General features: G+C 37.1%; 1 protein-coding gene across 16 annotated transcripts in view; it reads left to right on the forward strand.

Annotated features, from left to right (window-relative positions):
- The window catches only part of MARK1 (microtubule affinity regulating kinase 1), a 143930-nt gene that overhangs the window by 51249 nt on the left and 66735 nt on the right, over nucleotides 1-25946 (forward strand). For 10 of the 16 annotated variants that reach the window (XM_065542096.2, XM_065542103.2, XM_005540895.5 and 7 more), the window contains 2 exons: nucleotides 7376-7579; nucleotides 9107-9160. In XM_065542096.2, the coding sequence (XP_065398168.1) occupies nucleotides 7376-7579; nucleotides 9107-9160 (258 nt within the window). Of the gene's footprint in view, nucleotides 1-7375; nucleotides 7580-9104; nucleotides 9161-9558; nucleotides 9614-21843; nucleotides 21982-25946 lie in introns of those variants that run through there. The other 6 variants (XM_074036688.1, XM_074036696.1, XM_005540894.5 and 3 more) reach the window with 4 other exon arrangements.

The following is a 25946-nucleotide window of genomic DNA, read 5'->3' on the forward strand; positions in this document are numbered from 1 at the left end:
CCTGGGTTTAAGCGATTCTTCTGCCTCAGCCTCCCAAGTAGCTGGGATTACAGGCATGTGCCACCACGCCCAGCTAATTTTTTTGTATTTTTAGTAGAGACGGGGTTTCTCCATGTTGGTCAGGCTGGTCTCGAACTCCCAACCTCAGATGATCTGCCCGCCTTGGCCTCCTGAAGTGCTGGGATTACAGGCATGAGCCACCACGCCTGGCAGTTTTTTTTTCATGTATAGTTGTTCTTTCAGCTATTGAGAGAGTAATGCTGAAATCTCTGTAGTTTTGTTTTCACATATTCTTACTTCTGCTTATAAGTTCCACTTACAGTATTATTCTTTGCTTTGAAGAGTCATATGTCTTTTAAATAAATGTGGAGATGGAAAAATGTATACTGTTTTGTATTTACCCACATATTTTCTAGTTCCAGAGCTCTTTATTCATTTGTGTAGATTCATTTTACCCTCTATGGTTACTTTCATTTCTTTAGCATTTTTTATAGTGTATGTCTGTTGGCAACAAATTCTTTCAGTTTTTGTTAATCTAAAAATGTCGTTTTTGCCTTTTTTGAGGAATGTTTTCACTAGGTAATAAATTTTGGCTTGCATTTGATTTTTCTGTAGCACTTTAAAAATGTTGTCATCTGACTTCCATTGTTGATTAATGAGAAGTGAGTTGCCATTTGTATTGTTATCCCTATATGTGAACGTGTCATTTTTCCCTGACTCCTTTTAAGGTTTTTGTTTTCCTCTAAGCATGGTTTCAGCAATTTGACAGTGATCTTCTACACTGGGTTGTTTTTTTTTTTTCCTTGGTATTTATCCTTCTTAGAATTTACAGTTTGGAGGAATTGTATGGCCATTATTACTTCAAGTTCTTTTTATCCACACTATTTTCTTTTATTCCTTCTCTGGGCCCCATTTATATATGTAACAGTTTATGTGACATTGACCCACTACAGATCGTAGAGACTTTATTTATTTATTTATTTATTTGAGACGGAGTCTCACTCTGTCACCCACGCTGGAGTGCAGTGGCACGATCGGGGCTCACAGCAAACTCCGCCTCCTGGGTTCACACCATTCTTCTGCCTCAGCCGCCGGAGTAGCTGGGACTACAGGCATCCGCCACCATGCCCAGCTAAATTTTTGTATTTTTAGTAGAGATGGAGTTTCACCATGTTAGCCAGTATGGTCTCAATCTCCTGACCTCATGATCCACCTGCCTCGGCCTCCCAAAGTGCTGGGATTACAGGCATGAGCCACTACGCCCGGCTGAGGCTTTATTTTTATTCAGTCTTCCTGTGTCTCAGTTGTTAAGATTGGCTAAATTTTATTAATCTGTCTTCAAGTTCATTGACCCTTTTTTCTTTGCAGTCTACTGTAATTTTATCCAATGAATTTTTCTTTTTAAATATTGTAGTATTTAGTTCTAGAATTGCCATTTGTCTCTTTATGATCATTTTAATTTTTCAGCTAACATTTTCCATATACTTGTTCTTTGTGACCATATTTTCCTTTACTTTAAAAATGTATTTATAATATCTGCTTTAAAGTTCTGGCCTGTCGATTCCAACTTCTGGATCATCTTGGGGTCTGTTTCTGTTAACTATTGTTTCTCTTGACAATGAATCATATTTGTCTGTTCCTTCATGTGTCTAGTAAGTTTTACTTACATACTGAACATTTTTATTGATACTCTACAGAGACTCTGAATTTAATTATCTTCTGAAGTGTTGATTTTTGCTTTAGCAGACAGTTAAATTGGCTTTACTCAAACTTCAAATTCAGCCTCCTTTTGGTGAACAGGCCAAATACCTACTTCATTAACTTACATTTCTAACTACCTTGTTCTAATGTGTTCCTTAGAGGTTCTCTTGCTTGTACATAGTTTGGGACTTAGCAAAGCACCCACAATTAATATACAGATTTCATTTTCTTCTTCATGACTTCATTTTTCCCAAGGTTTTCTCTCTCACTTTCCAGTCATATTGTGAGCTCCCAAGCCTATCCTCAGACTCCTTTTTAGCCAATAAAACGATTGCTGTCTGCTTGTATTTAAGTCATACGGAGCAAGGTGGGCCAGAGTTTGCCCCCAGCTCAAAACTGTAACAACCCACATTTTACATTGTGAAATTTTTCTTCATTCAGTGATCAACTTCCCTTAAGACTTTGCTTCCTTTTTTGTGGCTCTTCAGAGCCTTCAAACAGTTGTTTTTAATATTTTGTCTACAGATTGTATTTTTGTCTGCTGATAGGTTTAGTTAGATACAAACTGTTCTTTGTTGGAAGCAGAACTTTCCTACTCCTTTAATAAAATGACTTTGAGAAACGAAAGTGTGGTTATTGTTTCTAAATTGCAATGACCTGTATTGGTGCTAATATCACTTGGCCAAAGGGTGGTTATGGTATGCAAAATTAGCGTATTCCAAAGTCCTGAGAGCAGAGCTGTGACAGGCTTCAAGTCTAATATGTGATCTGACTTTTTAGGAGCATTTGAATATTCAGTCATCAAGCAGATTTAGTGGCTGTCATAAAACATTGCAATTTTTAAAATATATATTTCCAAGGATGTATAGCCAGTGAGTAGAAGAACTCCATTTCAGTCAGTATTAAAGGTGGGGAAAAATCTCTTATTACTCAGGAATTTGAGTCTGGTGCTCCACGGGATGCAGCACTGAAGAGCTAATGAAATCATTATCTCTGATTACTTTGACTGCACTGCACACTCAAGGCAAGCTTTAGGGTCACATTACCACTGCTGCAGAAAGAATGAAGGAATTCACAGTCTACTGGATTAAGTGGAAAACTTGAAGAAAGAATGACAGGATTGGAACTTGTGTTTTCAGATAATGGTAGAAATTAAAATTCATAGACATGCTGTAATTGAGCTAACATAATTTCTTCTATCTAACAGCCTTAGGGTTGAGGTAGTTCTAAATTAAATTCACTGTTTAATCTAGCATGAGCTGAATTGATATTCTTGCCACATTTTCTATTTGAGAATTAAGCTGTTGATCAGGAAAATGAGATCAGCTATCTCAAACTGCACTTCAAAGAGTCCTTCCAAGGAAAGGTTGCCTCCTAAGTGATGCTGTAGCAATCCTAAGGAAACATGTAATTTTTTGAAAATATTTGTTTTGGTGGGTATCTTATATTCAGAATACATAATATATTCAGAATGTATAATATATATAATATAAAATATATGCTGTATATCCTGATTTTTTATTTAAGACATATAAATGTATTGTGTATAAATGATCATGTTTAATGTTGAGAGCTAGGAGATCTTTAAAAAAAAATCATTGAGAAACAATTTAAACCTGTGTCTCAAAATGTGACATGTTACACCAAGGGTTGGCTAGCTACAGCCTGTAGACCCATGGGTATATTATTTCTCCAGAATCGTTTGCCAATCTCTATGTTACACCATATTTGGTGATGGGGATGCAAAATAGTCAAGGATTCTGCTCCCATGCAGCTTACAATCAAGGGTTTCTCCTTAGGGAATTGGCCATATATAGCTCCTCTTTTTTTTTTCTTCCCTCCCTCCCTCTTCCCCCTCCTTCCCCCTCCTTTCCCCCCTCCCCCCTCCCTCCTTCCCTCCCTCCTTCCCTCCCTCCTTCCCTTCCTTCCTTCCTTCCCTCCCTCCCTCCTTCTTTCCTTCCTCTTTCTCTCCTTCCCTCCTCCCCTCCTCCTTCTCACCTTCCTTCCTTCCTTCTTTCCTTCCTTCCTTCCTCCCTCCCTCCCTCATCCTTTCTTTCTAGACTCTGCTAAAATGTAAACGTGTCTGATAAGAATCTTTTAATTGTTCATAAGTTTTTGCCTTTTCTCTTATGTTTACTTTTTAATTTTAAAATAATGATAGCATTGTGTATCTACTGACATTGCTGTGTAACAAATCATCCCAACCTAAGTGGCTTAAACCAAGAACCATTTATGATTTCTCATGAGTCAGAGTCAGCTGGGGAGCAGTTGATTAAATCTTGGCTTAACTTGGAGTGACTCTGCTCCATGTATTTCTTATCATCCTTCTGCTGTCAGCCTGGATAAGTCCTTCTTATGGTGATGGCAGAAAGCAAGTTGAGACACAACAAGACCTCTTGAAGTCTAGGTTGGGACTTGCCTACCATCATTTCTAACTCATTTTATTGGCCAAAAAAAAAAAAAAAAATCATGTGACTGAACCCAAAGAGTAGGAAAGTATGTCCCCCCTCAGTGGGAGGGTCCTGGAAAAGTTACATGGCAAAGGGTGTGAAAATTTGGGGTTAATAATACAGTCCATCAAAATGTGGTATAGTATCAATATATAGCCTACAACCAGCATTAGGAGCTGAGTTACATCTCAAGTATTTTAATGCATATTGCTTTTATATGCATCAAAGATCTGGACAGCATGGACTCATTCCTCAGAAGTCATTCTGTAAGGGTACCAGGAGTATGAGGATCCTAAATCCCTTCAATTTAGTTAGTATGTATCAAATGCCTTATCTGTGCCTAACACTATATTAAGTTATGGGGCTTTAGGAGCTTTAAGTCAGCGGTAAACACAGACCATGGACAAGTACTTAGAAGATGGTGTGAGAGTTCTAATAGTTGAAGTATATATTGGGTATATAGGTAGCAACAGAAAAGAGGAATAATTATCTCTGTGAAAAGGCATAGAAAGCTGTGTGGAGGAGATACTCATATTAAATCTTGAAAGATGAATGGCCAGATGCGGTGGCTAATGCCCATGTCTCAGCACTTTGGGAGGCTGAGGTGGGAGGATTGCTTGAGCCCAGGAGTTTGAGAACAGCCTGGCCAACATGATGAGACTCCATCTCTACAAAAAAAAAAAAAAAATTTTTTTTTAAAGTAGCCAGAGGCAGCGGTGCACGCTTGTAGTCCCAGCTACTCAAGAGGCTGAAGTGGGAGGATCACTTGAAGCTGCAGTGAGCAGTGATCATGCCACTGCACCCCTGCCTGGGTGACAGAGCAAGACCCTGTCGCAGAAAAAAAAAAAAAGATACATCTTGAAGGCTGGAGAAGTCAGCATTCCCTGCAGAACAAGTTCAGGTAGAGAAGTACTAGTTGTGGGAAATATAATGGCAGTCTGTTAACTCTTTTTTTTTTTTTTGAGACGGAGTCTCGCTGTGTCTCCCAGGCTGGAGTGCAGTGGCGTGATCTCGGCTCACTGCAAGCTCCGCCTCCCGGGTTCACGCCATTCTCCCACCTCAGCCTCCCAAGTAGCTGAGACTACAGGCGCCCGCCACCGCGCCCGGCTAATTTTTTGTATTTTTAGTAGAGACAGGGTTTCACCATGTTAGCCAGGATAGTCTCGATCTCCTGACCTCGTGAGCCACCCGCCTCGGCCTCCCAAAGTGCTGGGATTACAGGCTTGAGCCACCGCGCCCGGCCCTGTTAACTCTTAGAAATTAAGTACTATAATTAAAATCTCTTGTTTCTACCCAGATAATAGAAAAGTCTCCAAGAGCCAGTGAGTAACTTTATATTTTACTCCTCCTTACATTATTTTCATTGCAGTTCTCAAATGTTGGCATGCATCAGAATCGCCTGGAGAACTTGTTGAAACAGGGAGTGCTGGACCCTCCCCCCAGAGTTTCATAGTCAGTAGGTCTGGAATAAGACCAGAGAATTTGTATTTTGAACAAGTTCTCAGATGATTCTGATGGTGCTGGTCCAGGGATAACTCTGTGAAAACTATTGCTTTATTGAATCCTTCCTGTGTATCTGGTAACCTGTAATGTGCTGAGTGTATAAAGATGAAAAGAAAACATCTCTGTCCTAAAATTGTTTATAATAGGGTGGTGGGAGACAGGCAAGTAAATGTATAATGATAGCACAATGGAAAGCATGCTGTGATACGTGGAAGTACAGGTTGTGGTGAGAATACACCAAAGTGCATCTAACACAGAATGAGGCCAAAAGCTGCAGAGGTGTGTAAGACCCAGCAAAAACCCTTAGTCCTGAGCTGAGTTTTAAAAAATTATCATAAAATAAAACAAAAAGTAGTTACAAATAGAAAAATGACTTTGAATCATGCTTTGCATGAGATTGCTAAATTATTGATTCCTCTTTAATGTTGCCTTTAAGATCAAAATTCTTTAGGAAGCTGTTGGTCCTATAGGTGGGGCAATATAACTCTGCATTATTTTGCAAACAAAAGATATCCTTTCCTTTGTTATTTTGTTTTACTCTTCTTCAGCAATTTTTTAAGATGCCAGAGAAAGATGTTGTGTTTATCGTGTGCGATTCAACATTTTCACAAAAACTGCTAGAAACTTTATGTATATCAAAATACAGACAAAACTAGACAAGAGCAGGAACAATCACAGCTAGTGAAACAGAGCTGGTTAGGCAGCTTGACCTGGGAATTTAGGTGCTGAGTCCATAGGTGAACAGGATCAGCTATCCATTGCAGTTGTAGGTTAGCGTGAGGCCATGAGACAAAGTGACATCTTTGCCTCCAGAACAACACTGATGCGATGGATAGGTTATGGACCTGGGCAGGACTATAGATAGCTTTCACTTGGACACGATAAACTGGGTGAGGGGGTTGGGCAGGAATGAATTATAGGTATACTTGAGGCAGGCAGCTCATTGGTCAGTTTTTTGAGTTATATGCCCCCAAAATGGAAGCAAGAACATGACAAATGGCTGGGCTAGTTTTGAGAAAGAGATTTACACCCATGAGGTTGTCTTGGCAATAAAGATATTCTGCCTTTTTAATGAAGCAGCCCTGAACTATACTGTCATCACAACCTAAAGAGATAACACCTTTATAAGGAATAATAAGGTTTGTGAGGCTTCTGGCTGTATATTTATTTACAATTTTAAATTGAAAGCATATCCCTAAAGCCATGTAGAATATTTCATTTTATTTTATTTTTTTGAGATGGAGTCCCGCTCTGTCACCCAGGCTGGAGTGCACTGACATGATCTTGGCTCACTGCAACTTCCGCCTCCCAGGTTCAAGTGATTCTCCTCCCTCAGCCTCCCAAGTAGCTGCGATTACAGGCATGTGCTGCCACACCGGCTAATTTTTGTGTTTTTAGTAGAGACGGGGTTTCACTATATTGACCAGGCTGGTCCTGACCTCCTGACCTCAAGTGATCTGCCTGCCTTGGCCTCCGAAAGTGCTGGGATTACAGGCGTGAGCCACCATTCCTGGCCTGAATATTTCGTTTTAAGCAATTATACTCTACCTGGTAAAGGGAGCTGAAGTCCAGAAGAAATTATAAATAGAATGCTCAAACTTTAAAAGGATGTAGTGCAATATATTGTTATTGAAGAATTGGTAATGATAATTATTTGTACCCTTTTTACTTGTCCTTTTATAATATAATTTAACAATGAAATCTTGTAAACTTTTTCTTAGCATACATCTGTGGATGGATATACTGAACCGCACATCCAGCCTACCAAGTCAAGTAGCAGACAGAACATCCCCCGGTGTAGAAACTCCATTACATCAGCAACAGATGAACAGCCTCACATTGGAAATTACCGTTTACAAAAAACAATAGGGAAGGGAAATTTTGCCAAAGTCAAATTGGCAAGACACGTTCTAACTGGTAGAGAGGTAAGTTTGCACAATGCCTTTTAATATCTGCCTGGACCTCTCTGGAGTCTTGTTAAAGCTTCCCTATAGCTCATGTTTGGGAGTAAATGACAGTTTCAATATGGTAAACACTGGGGTATGTGTGAATGGAACATTAGTAGGCAGAGGTTTATCATGGCATAAAGGTTGACCTTTTAATATTTAGAAAAGAATCATTCATACATATTAGCATCTTATCAATCAGGTGTGCTGCAGATGAGCTTTCCTCAGATGTTGACTTTCATTATATGATTTCTGTGAACATTTCTGATTTCCATTGCTGCCCAATCCTCAGGAACAAAAGTTCTTGCTGCTTGAGATAAGTTAGGTATGAATACGTAGAAAGTCACCTGCTAATTTGTATGTATTTAGAGACTACATTGAACAAGTACTTCTGTGTGGGTGGTTTTCTCAGGTAATAAGATAATTGGATTTCTAAAATCTCATGTGTTTTAACTTATATGTATTTATATAGTAAGGATTTATATACTTGCATATATGTACATTGTGTATATATATCTGTATGCTAGGGTTAAAGACTTTATTTTAATAAACGTGTAACATTTTGTATTACATAATGTTTACTAGATCTGATTAGGACATTATATAAAAAAAAAATCTTAATCAGGCCCAATGCAGTGGCTCATGCCTGCAATCCCACCACCTTGGGAGGCTGAGGCGGGCATAATTGCTTGAGGCCAGGAGTTCAAGACCAGCCTGGGCAACATGGCAAAACCCCGGCTCTACAAAAAATACAAAAATTAGCTAGGCATGGTAGTGTGCAACTGTAGTCCCAGCTACTTGGGAGCTTGAGGTGAGGGTCACTTGAGCCCGGGAGGTCAAGGCTGCAGCGAACTGTGATAGCACCACTGCACTCCAGCCTTAGCAACAGAATGAGATCCTGCCTCAAAAAAAAAAAAAAAAAAAAAAAACTCAATAAAAATATTTTTAATAAATTTTCACTTTGCTCTATATATCATATTATTGTCGTTTCCCATTGAATTTGGTTCCTTCTGTCTATTCTGACCCTAGGAGCCATTCAGAGACAGGGAATACTGGGCAGAGCCTTAGATATTCAGGTCCGTTTTGTCAGTTTGCTCTAAGTGAGCTTGGATATCCAATCTCTCTACCAGCAGAATTGTTTTATTCACATAATATTTAACTTACTGCAAGTTTACAAGCCACTTCCCCCCTATAATTGTTGCTTATCAAGATCATGAGTAAAAGGTTAAGATACAGGATGATTTTTACTTTAAAGAAGGAAACTTAGAAGAAATAGCAACGCTTTCATTTCATTGGCTCAGGATCAAAAGATTAAGGACTTGGGTCAATGGAGTATATTCTAAGGCTGCCAAATTATCAAAATGTTACTATCTGATTATGTGAATACCTAAAAAGAGCGAAATGATATCTAGTTAGGAATGAAACAAAAGTTGGGTTTTTTATAAGTTTTATTAATTAAAATATGCATTTTTCAAACAGAGTTTAATGATTCTTTTTTTTTTTTAGGTTGCTGTGAAAATAATAGACAAAACTCAGCTAAATCCTACCAGTCTACAAAAGGTATTTAATTAATTTAATAAGTAATTAGAATGTGAGTTTATCATTAATATATGATGTTCTGTAAAATCATTCTAAATTTTCTGTTAGCTACAATTCTACATTTCATCAATATGTGAAGAAAAGACATGATATAAAATGTAATGTTTATGACTTACCAAGTAGTTGCTTGAAAACTATCTAATACTTAAATACATGTACCATATGAAAGAAATTTATCTCTTCTATTCAATAGAATAAAACCTTGTATCATACATATTCAGGATTTGAAATATTCAAGTATTTTGAAGTATTTTCACGTATTCAGAATTGACCTCTAAAAATTAGATTTATATTAAATGAATAATCCACTTACTGATAGTATCTGGTGTCTTAGCTGTTATATAAAATGACAAATGGTGGCCTAAGCCGTTTAAACTTTTGTGAATTTTCAGATGAAGTCCAGAGACCTTGCTGGTAAGCTTTTTAATTAAAAATCTAGTTAGAAGTTAATATTGTTCATAGGTGAGTTTCCTTTTATTGCTTCATTTGCTCTTCTTCCTTCTTCCACAAGAACTACTAGTCTTTCAGATAACTCACAGTAAAAAATAAGAATGTTTCTTTAAAGGATGAAAATATGAAACAACATAGAGAGAAAAGAAAACAGTTAGGACGGAGATTGCCTTAGCAAACCAAAGCTATTTCATGTTACTTCATTAATTACTTAAATGAGAAAATTTTCTCAGATGTGCATTTTAGTACTTTAAAAATGAAACGAATGTTTTAACATTTATGCCATATATGATAGGTTTGTATACAGTGAGAGAATGTACATTGTGACTTTTATTAGAATATAATGGGACCATTGTCACATATGTAATTTTAACACAAACGACTTTGAATTGCTAAAACAGAAAGAATCTTATAAGAAATTGTTAGTATGCTGTGCTTACATCTGCTATGATTGTAGCATTAGATTAAAAATTTAGGTTTGTGTTATTCAAACTTTCTTCTCATTTGGCTCAGTCCCAGATTTCTTCTTAGAGCTCTGCCTTTGTACTTATTGGAGATTCTTTTGAAAATTTGACAACCAGTTTAACTTTTCATAACACTGATATTTCTGCCCAGTAAGAACATGAAAACTTTGCTGGGTTCTATTTTTTCCGTGAATGTGAGATAATGTATTCTAAGTTTCTTCTGGGAGAAAGTCTCTTCTTCTAGCATCAGTCTTTTTGCTAACCGTGATGCATTTGTGTAAGTGACAAAAAGACATCTTCCCTGGACCAATTAACTACGCAAAGATGCTGTTTTTTACTGGGCTGGAACCACAGTGGGATATGTCTTTGCCCACCCGTGTGCTGGGAACCCATTTAAAATGCACAGACTTTGTAACTGTACACAGTGTCCCTGTCCGTGGCTCACCTAGCTTTTCTACTTTTCCTGTATTTAGCTGTGGATTACCCTAGCAAATTGAGTGATTTTAAGTGGCATCTAGAACTACTCAGGCCTGTTGTGCTAGCTGGAATACACAGTAATGCGGCTCCTACTCTGTCTTTTCCAAGGTTGTATAAACAAAGTTGTACTTACTGAAACATGTGAACATGAGACTGAATGTTGCTTTCTTTATCTGAATAACTAAAATGTATACTTCTTGATGATAAGTAATTTCTGTCATATAGTCTACTAATCTTGTTGATAAAGTATTGCTTTTCCAAATAGGCATATAAAAAATGATACAATTTTGTTTTCTTTAACCTGTGAAAATAAAAATAAAGATGAAGACTCACTAAATGTAGCCAGTACACTGTGTGTGTGTGATTGTTTTTTAAGTGATTTACATGTATGTTCATAGATTTGCTTTCTTTTAGAAGTTCTGAAGAAAAAACAGATCAAGTCTTCATTAACTCTCATGTGTTTAGAACATTCAGCATTTGACCTTTCCCATTTAGGCAGTGGCATCTCCCAGTCAGTCATACCTAAAAAGTAATGGAATGTAAAACAATCCATTTTTCCCTAGCATTGGAAAAGATAGTAAAATTTGCTTCCATGTCTTAGGTATACTCATTAAAAGGCAGGTAATTATCGCACATTTATATGAAATAAGGATTCATTGTAATCTCACTTCTAGAAGTGTTTGGGTAAATTTGTTCTGTTTTGATCTGAATTTAAGCTGATCCCTCTCCTTTACCCTCTTCTGTGTATCAGATATTTATAGGAATTATTGCCTTCCTTTGCAAACATCAATGATAAATAAAATAATCTAAAGTTGATACACCAACTGCTTAACACTGCCAAAATACAAAGCTCTTAAACGCGTTTGGTTTTTGGAATTGTTAAGTATCTTTGGCTTCAATATTGTTCCCATAATATGCTCGTATTATTTGTATTACATATTTTGAATTAATGGAATCCAATTTAATTAGTTTTCATAGTTACAAAGTATTTAAGGTAGATGCTATTTTTAGTTCTTCCTCTTCAAAGCATTAGTTCTGCCTCATATAATAATGTATTTTAGAAGAGCGTCCATGAACCATACTAGTGATTCCTGGGTTTTGTTTGTTTGTTTGTTTATTTGTTTTGAGACGGAGTCTCTCTCTGTCGCCTAGGCTGGAGTGCAGTGGCGCTATCTTGGCTCACTGCAACCTCCACCTCCCAAGCTCAAGCGATTCTCCTGCCTCAGCCTCCTGAGTAGCTGGGACTGCAGGCACACGCACCACACCCGGCTAATTTTTTTTTTTTTTTTTTTTAAATAGAGACGGGGATTCACCATGTTGGCCAGGATGGTCTCAGTCTCCTGACCTCGTGGTCTACCCACCTTAGCCTCCCAAAGTGTTGGGATTACAGGCATGAGCCACCACACCCAGCCTCCTGGGGTTCTTTTAAGCAGCCTACTAATGTTGAAGGAAAAGCAAAATAATGAAACAATATTTTTCATAGTTCATAAATTTGAAATGTTGTAGGATCATTTTCTCAGAGATATCACTAGTTTTGAAACTCAGACACATCAATTTATGCAAAGATGGCAAAGTTTGTGTCAAGTCTGTCTCAGCTTATAGTCACCAGGGTGCAGTTAATCTCTGCTAACATTTTTGTATCTTCCGTGTATTACTTATTAACTTACATTTTCCATTGTTTTACTGTGTTATTTTATGTTCCAGATTCACAAAAGTGGCTAAGTAGTTCAGAAGTGATTTCCTAACTAGTAAAATCTGTAATGAAAATAAAAACAAGACTTACTACAACTCAGAATTATGTCATTATATAATAGATGACTGCTGCATTAAAGTTTTATAGAATGTGAATCGCTTTGCTAGGACAGTGATTTTACACAAACAGGAAAAGGGTAAAAAATTTAAATTATTGAATTCTGAAAATTAGACTTTATTAAATGAATTATCAATTTACCACTCATGTCTGGTGTGTTACTTGTTATATAAAATGTTGTCAAATGGTGGCCTAAGCCATTTAAACTTTTGTGAGTTTTTGAATAAAGCTCAGAGACCTCTCTGGTAAGCTAATTAAGTTTTCCAGAATATCTGCAAAATAATCTTTGTCATGTTGAAGAATATCATAACGAAAGGTAGAGAGGAGAACACAACCATGGGAGCAATATTCAGAATTCAATATGTTTTAGCAAATTATCAGAAACCAAACTTGTAAAACCAATCACAAAATTATTGACAAATATTTTTATCAAGGAGCGAGCAGAAGAAGTGCTTTGGAAGTATTCCTTAACAAATGTTACTATTGGACATATATTGAAATATCAGCTACTCTCACATATACATGCTATATAGCATATTTCACTTTATAGCTGAACAAAACCACTTATGTGCTGAGTAATTCTTTCATACAGTTCTTGTCACGTGTGTGGATCATTTGAAGGAACAATTTGGCTAGTTCTTACGTGGGCCAACAAAAACATAAGTGATAAGAGAATTATTATTTTGTGAAATGGTATGTAGACTGCATATCTTTTAATCAATAATGATGAAATACCCCTAGAGCTTTTTTGAAATTTAAAGGTGGGGATATTCTGCAAGGAATAATACTACCATGTGAATAAATAAGATTATGCCTAATGCCCAGTTACCCACTGTTTCCTTCTCCATGAAATTAGCGGTCGGCAAGATGCTTTTAATTTTGATTTGGTTTCGGACAAAATACTGAAAACAGGGTTTAACATAAAATCATATGAAGAATTGGTGGGAAGTATACTTTTCACGCTGAAATATGGGGATTTTGAGGGAAAAGGTCTTTAAACAAGTGTTTTAAAGGTGATACCAATAATATTAATATCTGGCTAAAATACCAACAGTTTAAATGTTGAGGATGTGATCATCAGATTTGCTGAGAAAAAACAAACGGTGCAGTTTAGTGACCAAAAATCTGACTTTTCTAAACCTTGTTAGCCTTCTTTAATTACTGGAGAAAGGGCTCAATGACATATAATTGGGCATTTTTAACATACAGATGTGCATCCAAATATGAAGAATATCTTCCAGAGCAAGCATATCCAAAGAGTATATCAAAAATCTGTTTGCTAATATCCCTCAAATTAAAACTTCCAGTCTTTCAGATTTTGGGTTTAATAAGCTTGACAACCTAGAATTTGACAGCCATACATAATCTTCAGGGAGGAATATCTCTTTAAGGTTAGATTCAGTAATCACTCTGAATGTCTTGAGAATTATTTGAAACATTACCTAATGCTTATTCATTTTCCCAATCTATGACTGTGACTTGGGAATTTTCAGTCTTGCTGATTTTATTTCTTATATCTCTTTTGAAAATATCTGCTTTTATCTTTCTCCATCATGACCAGTTTAGACAAAGTCACTATTATCTTCTTGTAGCCTTCTAACTGCATCACTTTATGTACGTATGTACGTACACACACACACACACACACAGAGAGAGAGAGAGAGAGTTTAAAATGTAATACATAGAGTTTAAAAGTCGTCAAGGATGCAAAATACGTCTTTGAATATGCTATCCCTTTGTTTAAACTTTCAGATGGCATTTTATTGTTTGTAGTCCAAAAATCAAATTTGTTAACATGGTATAAAGGTCCTACCTTCGTTTTCTACCTCATGGACCATGAACTCCCCATAGCTTCTCTTTACTCTCCTCTTCCCCAACTCCTGCAGCTTTAGTGATTTTCATCTGCTCCTATTCATACTCTATTCCAGTTACCAGGCCTTTGCAACTTTCTCCCACCTTCTGGGTAAGGCTTATCTCCCCTCTTCCCTTAATTAGTCCTTACTCTTTCCTCCCATTTCAGCCTGGAGTTACTTCTTCAGGGAAACCTTTCCTATTCCTCTGACAGTGTTAAATCCACTTAACCTCCATAAAATCAAGCACTCATAACCAAGTTATTTATAAATAATCACTTCCATTTTTATTTGTTTTAGTTTTGGTAGTCATTTTGTTGATTTGTTTGTTGACGCTTTTTGTTTCTGATGTTTTTGGTTTAATGCCTGTATTCTGCCTCTAACTCCGAAAACCTCTATCCTAATTGCTTGGTTTTTAATAGCTGCAAAGCATCCATTTCTGTGTTCTCAAGAAGCTACTTAAGATATACTGAAATCAATGTGGAAGAATTTTCTCTTGAGGGAAATGAAGGAGGCTTAGACTATTTAAGTCACCTATGAAGTTTAGACTAACCATCTGGCTGTTTTAAAAGTCACAGTCTTTTTTCTTATTTAGTTATTTTAAGAGTCATATTTTCATGTTTTTCTAAGCTTGGCAGTTTGTTGATATAATAAACTAGTCTATTTTTAATTTTTGGATAGGGACTTCAAAATGTCTTTCCCATTTTAAAAAAGTTGCTTTCTCATGATATTTATTTATTACACTAAAATGTTTTATTCTAATCTTGTTTTTAAAGAAATAAAACATCACAGCTACAGTTGAAGCCCCATGTGTCATTTCTTGGTTCCAGTCTTGTCTTTTCCTACCTAGAAATAACTACTATTCTGAATTTGGTCTTTCTTATTCCCATTCAAATTTTTAAAAACTTTTTTTTACATATGATTGTACTTAAAATATAGTATATTTGTTATTTTAAAATGTCCTATCTTTCTGTAACCGGATTTTTTCATTTAACATTGTCTTATAGTTTATTCATGCTAGTTATATAGTCTTATTCTTTCTTTCTTCCTTTTTTTTTTTTTTTTTTTTTTTTTTTTTGAGACAGCGTTTCACTCTTGTTGCACAGCCTGGAGTGCAATGGCGTGATCTTGGCTTACTGCAGCCTCCACCTCCTGGGTTCAGGTGATTCTTCTGTCTCAGCCTCCCAAGTAGCTGGGATTACAGGCACCCGCCACCAAGCCCAGCTAATTTTGTGTATTTTTAGTAGAGACAGGGTTTCACTATGTTGGCCAGGCAGGTCTTGAACTCCTGACCTCAGGTGATCCACCTGCCTCGGCCTCCCAAAGTGCTGGAATTACAGGCGTGAGCCACCATGCTTGACCTTGTTCATTTATTTTTTATTGCTATTGTTGGATCCCATTGTATGAATATGCCATGCATGGTTTATCCATTTTCTCCTTAATATACCACATCTATTTATTTTCCTGTTAGTGGATTTTATTGTTCTATGTTTGTATTTTATTTTGTTTTTCGAGTTAGTTAACTATTTGTTTTTACTATACAGATAATGAATGACCATTATTGTGTATATCTTTTTGAGAAGATATATAGAGGGATGTCTCTCTCCAAGTAGAGTCGCTGGGTTGAAGGGCATGCATAACCTCAACTTTACTAGATAATGTCAAATTGCTCTCCAATGTAGCTGTACCAATTTTTACTTAAGCCAGCACTGTATGAGATTTACTATTGCTCCACATTCTTGTCAACACTTTATATTACCATGTTTTAAAACTTTTGCCAACGTTATGGGTGTGAAGTTGTATCTAGTTTTAATTTTAATTTCCATGATTTCTAATGAAATTGGCCATCTTTTCAAATTTAGGCTACTTTTAATATCTTCTTTCTGAAATTATTTAACTTCATATCTCCAACAATTACTTTTACTGAGCACTGATTTATACCCAAAGCTGTGCAGGACCTTAGGAGAGATTCTAGTAATATGAAATTGGTACTGGTTTATAAGAAATTATAAGATTTATAATCTTCTTATAAGAATCTTATAATCTACCTATGTGAAGACAAAACTTTGGGAAACTGACACAGGCTATCATTTATAGGGTATTTCCTTCTATTACTTTGCAATGAATAATTGGCTGCAAGTTATCAACTTTATAAAGAAATACTGAATAATTATTTTACTGTTGTAGTTATAAATCACCTAATATGTATTCATTTAATTATATTCAGATGTCTTTCTGTGCTGCGATTTCATAGGAAGACCTTAAGAAGTTAGCTTAAATTGTTATAGTGCTGCTAGCAATAATTTTATAAAATACTTGACATCCCAATGAGATGTCTAAGCTAAAAAAGAACTGACATGATGATCCTAGAATTTAAAAAGCTGAAAGTTTAATCTGTAGGATTCTGTTAACGTAGATAATATATATATACATATATACACATAATCCCTCAATAAATGGCACTTCTGAGATAGTCTAGACAAGGACCTAGCAGTCTCTTGGAACTGCATGTCACCTTCAGGGTAAAGCCACGCCCATACTTCATATTAATAGGCCAGTAAACTGTCAAAGATACAGATAGAAGTTTTACAAAGATTGCAGTGAAGACAAAGAAGGGTTCCTAACCCTCCTAAAACCCAAATCAGAGCACAATCCTTGAAAGGTGAAGAAGGCTGTGTTGTAAGGCACAGGAACTGTGTGCCAGCCTTCTCCTAGCCCAGTTTACTGTGACTCTGAAGACAGCCTGGAATAGCTCTCTCAGGAGGAACGAGCTCAACCATTGCCTTTGTCAAGCTCCCAATAACCACAGTGTTCTCCTTCTGCCTCAAGATCAAGCAAGCGATGCAGAAGTCCTGTAACATTGAGGAGATCAAGGGCAACTTTATCAGACTGGTGAGCAGGTCTGATGGAGAGAAGACTATGTGCATTTGACTGGCCCCTGACTATGACACTTTGGGTGTAACTGGAATGATGATTGTTTAAGCCATGTCCAGTTGGCTAGTTCTAAAAATGGCAGAATTTTTCTCATCACAAAAAGAGTACTAGCAGAAGAATGGAAGAGATAGGAAGGAACAAAGAGCAGTTGAGAAGAGACAAGGAAAATGCACATAATTGAGGCAAATGTTGACTGACACTAATGGGGTTTGGCTATTCCTGACCTAAGCTCTAGCCAGGAAAGACCCAATTGAAAAGTCAATATCTCCAAAGAATTGAAGATTGTTTACTAACTTTAGTTATCTGGAACAAGGCCAAGAACCAAGAAGGAAACAATAAAGGCCTCTGAACAACTAGAATAGCTGTGATATAGAAGACGTATCTCGGGCCTTCACTCCTGACTTATTTTCCTAATTTAACACACAATTCTAGCAAACTCTGGCCTTAATTTCCAGCCTACAGCAAACCTGAAACAGTAAATTCGAAGGGGAATAGTAAATTCAGAGCTGTCTTACTAAATTTACATTTGCTAGCAACATTGTGTGACATCACAGTTTGAAAATGAGAAAGAAAAAGAACTGAAAATTAACATCAGAAACTCAGACAGTAGCATGGCACTACTATTCTTAAAAATACCTCTATTTTTTGTACTTGTACCTGGAGCATATGACATATACAGTAATTAACTTTTTAAAGAATAACTCTCTGTTTCAAACCTCTTTTCATAGTCTAAATGCCCATTTAACTCTCTCCACTGACCCAAAGAAGTGTGAAGATTGGCACCTTGCTGATGAGGATCTGCCCTGGGTTAAAAGATCACATATGTATATGTGGCTCTTCCTCTCCCTCTCCCTGCTGCCTTTTGCCTCATGCAGCTCATGCAGAAAACTCTGCCATTAGCTTCAGTCTCTTTCTTTCATGCAGCCAACTGGAAAATAAAGAGTTAGGCAGGGGTTGAGGGGAGTCCTGGAGAGGAAGAGATATCTCAGACATTTGCTGAAGCCATGCGATACTTTTCAATTGGCCAAAATTCTCTAGATTTGGAGGGTTATCATATTAGTCTGCTAGTAGGACCATCAAAAAATACCACAGACTGGGTGACTTAACAGAAATTTTCTCACCTTTCTAGAGTCTGGAAATTCAAGATGAAGGTGTAGGCAGGTTTGGTTTCTCCTGAGGTCTTTCTCCTTGGCCTGCACATGACTAGTTCATCCCTGACATTTCTTCCTCTTTTTAGGACACAAGTCATATTGGATTGGAACCCCACCCTTCTGACCTTACTTAACCTTAATTAGCTCCTTGAAGTCCCTGTCTCCAAGTATAGTCACACTGGGCATTAGGGATTCCACATATGAATTTGCGGGGAACACAGTTCATTTCATAACAGAGATCGAAATCCAGCTGACAATTCAAGTGTTTCTTTGGGAGGAGAGATGATTGATGGGGTAGGAATCTGGTATTCCATTATCCTTACTCAGTATACCATGTAAAACATCCTGATGCTCCTTCTAACAGCAACCATTCTTCGACAACTGCCTATCATTTTTAGTCAACACACACCCAAACCCACACACATCTTATTGTTATCGCTTGTTTTTTTCTCTCTCTTTGTCCAAAACTGCTGAAGGAGAGGAAACTAAGGATTGAACAATATACTCAAGACATATTTGAGATATAGGAACCCAATGGCTGTGTATTGTTGTTTTAATTGGAATTAAAAATTCCAGTTAAAGTTATGATTAGGACTTTGGCCCTGCCTACAACTCTTTTTCTTGCTTCTTCTCCGGATGGAAGTGGAGTGGCCTTCTGTTTAGGTGCTGTTTTTGTTGTGGATGCCCCAGTTTTCACAAAATGATTTTAATCCTATCCCTCAGCTCATGTCTGTTCTTTGTAGAACAGAGTAACTACATTCCAGGTACTAGTCAGGGATTAAATTTATTAACTCATTGCAGTCAAAAGCCCAACTTATGAAATAATTAAATAAACAAAAAAAACACCCCAATGCTTTTGGAGGAATACCTGAAGAATATGCTGCCAGTCTGTTTCTTTAGATTAGTAGTTCTGAAACATGGAGCTGCCAGGAAACATCAGTATGTTTCTGTTAGTTTTGAGATATGTCCCAGCTGATTCTAAGAGAAAACTACCAAATTTGCCAGTAATTTCATAAAAAGTAACTAGAGTCAATTCAAGATTATTCATATGACAGTGTTGTCTTCGGTATTCTGTAACGTGATGTGCTTTGTCAAGACAAGAGAAAGAAGAGGAGTTAGAATCCAGAAACCAACATGGCTTATTCATGTGGCTTAATGGGCCACACTTCCTAGTACACAGGAAGTGCCTGTGCCAATTAGAGTAAAAGTAAAAGCCCTCTTTCATAGTGTAGTAAGGAACTGTTAATTGAAAAAAGCAGGTTAAAGTGAGGAATTATTAAAAGTTATATAAACATTTAACACTTCAGTTGTACACACAAATGTATATGCATTGATTAATCTTTTCATGTAGGGCCAAAGCTTTTTTCTTTTTTCTTTTCTTTTCTTTTTTTTTTTTTTTTTTTAGTTTGGGTCTGCCAGTTATCATTCTGCTTTATTTACCTTGTACAGATCACACTCATAAGTTCATAATACACTTCCTACTGTTTCCAGTTTTGTTTTGTTTTAATTAAGAGAGAATTGAATGCACTCAGGCAGCAATTAGGGCAGAAGCCTAGATTTTTTTCCAATCTTTTACATTTATCTTGCCCACACCTAGTTGGACAGCAGTCTAGCAGCTTTTATCTAGTATTTCCGAAGTATTCAGTTTGGTTTGTTTTGTCAAACAACAAACGTGTACTTCATTGGTTTATGTAAAATTTGTATTGGACAGACTTTGAGGCAACCCTCATGATACCTGCCTTCTGATGTTCATACTTTTGCATTATCCCTTCCCCTTGATTGTGAACAGGACCTATAACTGACTTGCTTCTAACCAATGTGATAGGGAAAAGGTGATGGAATTTCACTCTCATGATTATATTATATTATGTAAGACTGTCTTGCTAGCAGACTTGTTCTAGAGACTATACTTGCTGGCTTAAGAAAGTAAATAGCCATGTTGGAGAAGTCCACTTGGCAAGGACCTATGGACAGTCTCTTAATAGGTAAGGGTGGCCCCTAGCTAACAGCCACCAAGAAGCCAGGGTCCTCAGTACTAACAGCTAAAAAGAAATGAATTCTGCCAGTAACCTGGGTTAGCTCAGAAATAGATTCTTCCCTAGTCAAATATCCAGATGAGAACCATCCTGGACAACACCTTGATTGCAGCCTTATGAGACCTGAGCAGAGGACCCAGTTAAGTCTTGCTTGGATTACTGAGCCACAGAAACTGCAAGGCAACAAATGTGTGTTGTAAATTGCTAGGGTGTGGTACTTTGTTACTCATCAATAGGAAACTAATATATTAAAGTATCTATTTCCAGTAGTAACTGCAACTGGCAAACATATTTGGGACCTAGATAATCTCTGGTAAGCATGATACTCAGCTGCTTGCAGTGTAAGGCTGCAGGGAACACCACTAGCCAAGAGCATTATGGGTGCACAGATATTACTCACTGTGTGTTGCAGAGGAAATGTAGAGAAAAGGTTGGCAGGTTAGTTCAGTAGAGGCCAGTTACAAAGATGTCTGATACACTGAAGTGCTGAGTTGTGATTTTTTAAGTCATTTCCTACAGCTGAACAAATAAGTAAAATTTTAACAAGAAAACAAGAATAGATGAGGAAAGTAGAAGTGGTAATTCATTTAGATATTGTATATGAGTGTAGGAGGGCAAGATTGATGCCAGGGACTTTTCTGTTAGCGATATATAATAGCGATAATACAAATAAATTACAAATGAAACATAATAGTGCTACTTATATTAATAACAAGTTCATAAACTTTAAAATCTGTATCTTATAGCAAAACCAAAGTAAGTACTGTTTGTGTTTATTCTTTATAATATGTTCTTGGAGGCTTGGGGAAAATAATATTTTTTAAAAATAATGTTCAATTTTTTAAATTACCTTAGTTACACTTAAGCATTTTTTCTTATAAAATGACTTTTAAATGTTTAAATGGCTGATTTTACTACTCAGTGCTTATAAAATGATTTTATGAAAGTCATCAAATAATAAGCTACCATATTTGACTTTCTGGAAAAAATTACTTGGTTACATTAAAACCTAGAATCATCAGATTTGGGAATTTTGGTTTTATAGCTATATGTGAATCTTTTCTGCTCATATTACGTGTGAATTTTATCTGCTCGTGCCACAGTAAGGAAAAAAATAGGTTGAAATAAGAAGTCTAGATCCTCTGCAAATCTGACCCATAGAGCCCCACCCCTATTGTCAGCCTGGGAGTCTCTGGGCAGTGGTCACCTGATGAGGTGCCCCCTTGTTTCTCTTTGGGGTTCTCAGGGAGGTGAGTCTGGGGCGGGTTAGGTAGGCAGAGAGGAGGCTCAGGTGGAGTCAGAAGCCAAGGTAAAAACCCTGAAAGTGTTCTGAGGGGACTACCTGCTCAGACCAAGGGACCCCATGGAGTTCCATTTCTGTTGTCAGTCCTGGGTAGGCCCAGGCAGGGGTGGCATCCTTTCTGTGTCAGAGCGAGAGGCCCCCTAAGCCCTCACTCTGGATAATCACCCAGATTCCAGGCACATTCTCCTCTGCTGACCTGAGGGCCGCCACTCAGACCAAGGCCCACACCTCCCTGAGACCCCTGAGGAGGAATTAAGGGAATATGACTTCTGGCTCCCTCTGCCCAGGACCTCCAGGACTGCCCACGGTAAGGACCCTTTCTCTGATGTGACAAACTAGAATCAACAAGATATTTAATGAACATTCTACGTTTCCTACTGTCCACAGGCATCTGGTATTATTGAGGATTGGAACAGGCTTCTAAAAATTGGCTTGAAAAGGCTTGAAAATGAACAACTCGATTAACACATAGGTGAAGGATCTGAACAGACACCTCATCAAAGAAGTTATACAGATGGCAAATAAGCATGTGAAAAGATATTCCATATCATATGTCATCAGAGAAATGATCATTAAAACAATAATGAGATACTGCTACATACCTATTTGAATAGCGAAAGCCCAAAACACAGCACCAAATGCTGGCAAGGTTGTGGAGCAACAGGAACTCTCATCTGTTGCTGGTGGAAATGCAAATGGTACAGCCACTTTAGAAGAGAGTTTGGCAGTTTCTTACAAAACTACACATACCTTTCCATATGATCCAGCAGTTGCACTCCTTGGTATTTACCCAAGGAAGCTGAAAACTTACGTCCACACAGAAACTTGCACACGGATGTTTATAGCAGCTTTAGTCATAATGGTCATAACTTGGAAGCAACCAAGATGTCCCTCAGTAGGTGAATGGATGAGTAACCAGTGGTACATCTAGACAGCAGAATATAATTTAGCACTAAAGGGAAATAAGCTATCAAGCTATGAAAAAAATTGGAGGAACCTTAAATGTGTATTACTAAGTAAAAGCCAATCTGAAAAGGCTACATGCTGTATGATTTCAAGTATATGACATTCTGGAAAAGGCAAAACTGGTAACAATAAAAAGATCAATGGTTGCCAGAGGTTAGGGAAAAGGGAGGGATGAATAGGTGGAACACATGATTTTCAGAGCGGTGTTAGTATTAGTCTATGTAATACTAAAATGATGGGTACATGTCTAAACCCATAGAATGTATAGTAGTAGCAAGAGTGAGCTGTAATGTAAATGTGAACTTCCAGTGATAATGATGTGTAGGTCCATTGATTATAACAAATGTACCTCTCTGGTTTGGGATGTTGATGGTGGGGGAGGCTCTGCATGTTTGGGGACAGGGAGTATATGAAAACTCTTTGTATTTCCTGCTCAATTTTGCTGTGAACCTAAAACTGCTATAAAAATAAAGTCTATTGTGTGTGTGTGTGTATCATAGATATGTATATGTATATATGTATATGTATATAAAATGACATCCGATGCTACTTTCTTTGACTTTTCCTGGTTCACATACCTGAGTAAGGCAATTTGGTCAGTGAATGCAGCTGTCCCTCTGTGGGTCAGATGCTCAGTTTTGACAAGCAGTCAGTAGCATGCTAATAACTAATTGGTTTTTAAAACCTGTTAGCCCTGTTTGGGAGGTGAAGAGTTCAAAACTCTGAGGAACACTTCTGGGTGAAGGCTGACTCCCATTGTCCAAGGCTGCAAATAGCAAAATCATCAGTTACAGTGACTTGGAGCTCAAAGGGGCCATTAGGACTGTGGAGCACAAAGGTGGAGCAGACGAGGCTCAGAGTAGGCACTTTGAGAGTCATGAGATAAGGCTAGAGAGGTAAATAGGATCTTGATATTTTCCAGAGTCTGATAGCCAGTGTTCAAGGTTAGGGGTTTTATTCTAATGGCATTGAGAAACCACCAGTGGATGTTAACTAGTGGATAACGGATTGGAGGATGGGAGGATAGAAAAGATGTGTGGATAACAGATTGGAGGATGGGAGGGTAGAAAAGAGAGTCAGAATGGTTGTACCAAGACCAGTGGGATTCAGTGTGACAATGGTGTCAATATGGATGGGTAGACATTGGTGGATTTGAAATAAATTGTGGAGGTGAGTAAAAATGTCTTAGTGATGCATCTGATATAGAAATTTTAAGAGATGGTGTTGTTAAGGATGATCCTAAAGTTTCAGTCATTAGGGTGCTCAACAGATATATGGAGCTGGGGAAAACCAGTATCAAATTTGGTGTGAGAACTCAAGTATTAGGTTTGAATTTCTGTGAGACAGCCAAGTGAAAACATTGAGTAGGTGTATATGGATTGGATATAAATGTTGGGATGAGAAAGTTAAATTTAGGTGTCAGCAACAAATCGATGATATTTGAAGCCATGATAAATCATTAGGAGAAACATGTATTTGAGAAGATAAAGGGGACTAAGGGCTGAACCCTGATGAGCTCCATGTTTAAAGGTTGAGTAGAGCAGGAGAGGTTTAGTGGAAGACTGAGAGGGGCCACTTAGGCAGGAGGATGGTCAGGAAGATGTGCTGTCAGAGCCAGAACAAGAGATGATCTCAAGTGTACTGAAGACCATGTGTACCGAGAGGTTAACCCACATGCTCTTTGTCCCAAATTTGAAATGAAAATGTGTTTCACAGTTACAGAAAGTACTTGTCTTGAACATGAATGAATCCACCTTTATATTTTATTTACTGGTAGGTAATTTTTAATTATTAAAATTGTAAGTATCATGGACTTTATAAAAATTTATTTATATGAATATACATATGCACACATACAGACTCCCTGGGTTTGTGTAGGAATTATAGAGAATAGCTAGTGAAAGCAAGCTTTTTCGTTGCAGGTAAGCCTTAAGTTATTTTATTTTAATTGGGGTGAACATTTATTGATGCATTTTTGCACATTTTATTTCTTTCCTTAAATTGTGGTAAAATATACCTAACAAAATTTACCATTTTTAACCATTTTAAGTATACAATTCAGTGGCATTAAGGTGCATTTACATTGTTGTTCAGACATCACCATCAATCTCCAGAATGTTTTTCATCTTCCAAAACAGAAACTCTGTACTCATTAAACAGTAACCCGCCCAGTGCCCCATCCTTCCAGCCCCTGGCAACCATCATTCTACTTTACATCTCTATGAATTTGACGACTCCACTCTAGGTACCTTATATAAGCATAATCATACAGTGTTTGCCCTTTTGTGACTGGCTTATTTCACTTAGCATAATGTCCTTAAGGTTTATCCATGTTGTATCTATCATGTCTCAGAATCTCCTTACTTTTTAAGGCTGAATAATATTCCATTGTTTGTATAGACCACATTTTGTTTATCTCTTCATCTGTTGATAGACTCTGGTTGCGGGGCTATTGTAAATAATGCTACTATGAACATGGGTGTACTAGTATCTGCTTGAGTCTCTGCTTTCAATTCTTTGGGTATATGACATATATCCAGAAGTGGAATTGCTAAATCATATGGTAATTCTATTTTTAATTTCTTTAGGAACTGCTATATATTGTTTTCATGGAGGCTTTATCGTTTGTCATTCCCATCAACACTGCAGAACTGTTCCAGTTTCTCCACATCCCCGCCAACATTTGCTATTTTCTGGGCAGAGTTGGGGGTTGGTTTTTGATAGCAGTCATCCTAATAGATGTGAGGTGGTACCTCTTTGTGGCTTTGATTTATATTTCCGTAATGATTAATAATGTTCAACATCTTTTTGTGTCCTTTTGACTATTGCGTATCTTTGCTGGAGAAATGTCACCTCTGAAAGCAGTAACTTTAGATTTTATTCTGATAAAATGCATATGTCTTAATATACTTTCAGAATATCACCAATTTTTGGTTCTCCTATTTTCTTGAACAAATTGCTTTATTTGGAATCTAACACATACTCAAAGACATAGAGAAAATAATACCAAATTATGCTTTTGAAAAACGTGCCCTATATTGTTTAAAAAGTAAAATGAAAAGCAGGGAAATTTTAACATTTGTGTTTCAAGTCACTTCTTTTCATTTTGTTTTTTATATAAATTAGTAAATGCATTTTTATTGTTCTTTAAAGTTATTCTACAAATCTACCTAAAAACCTTACTGAATCTTTCATTAAAATGTCTGATCAGTCAGTAGAGATGACTTTAAAGAGTCAAACCTCTAAGGAAGGTGGTTTCTGGGTAAAAATCATATGAAAGAGCATTTAGTTTCATTTTCACAGTGT

Source organism: Macaca fascicularis, chromosome 1, assembly GCF_037993035.2.
Source record: "Macaca fascicularis isolate 582-1 chromosome 1, T2T-MFA8v1.1".
Lineage (NCBI taxonomy): Eukaryota > Metazoa > Chordata > Mammalia > Primates > Cercopithecidae > Macaca > Macaca fascicularis.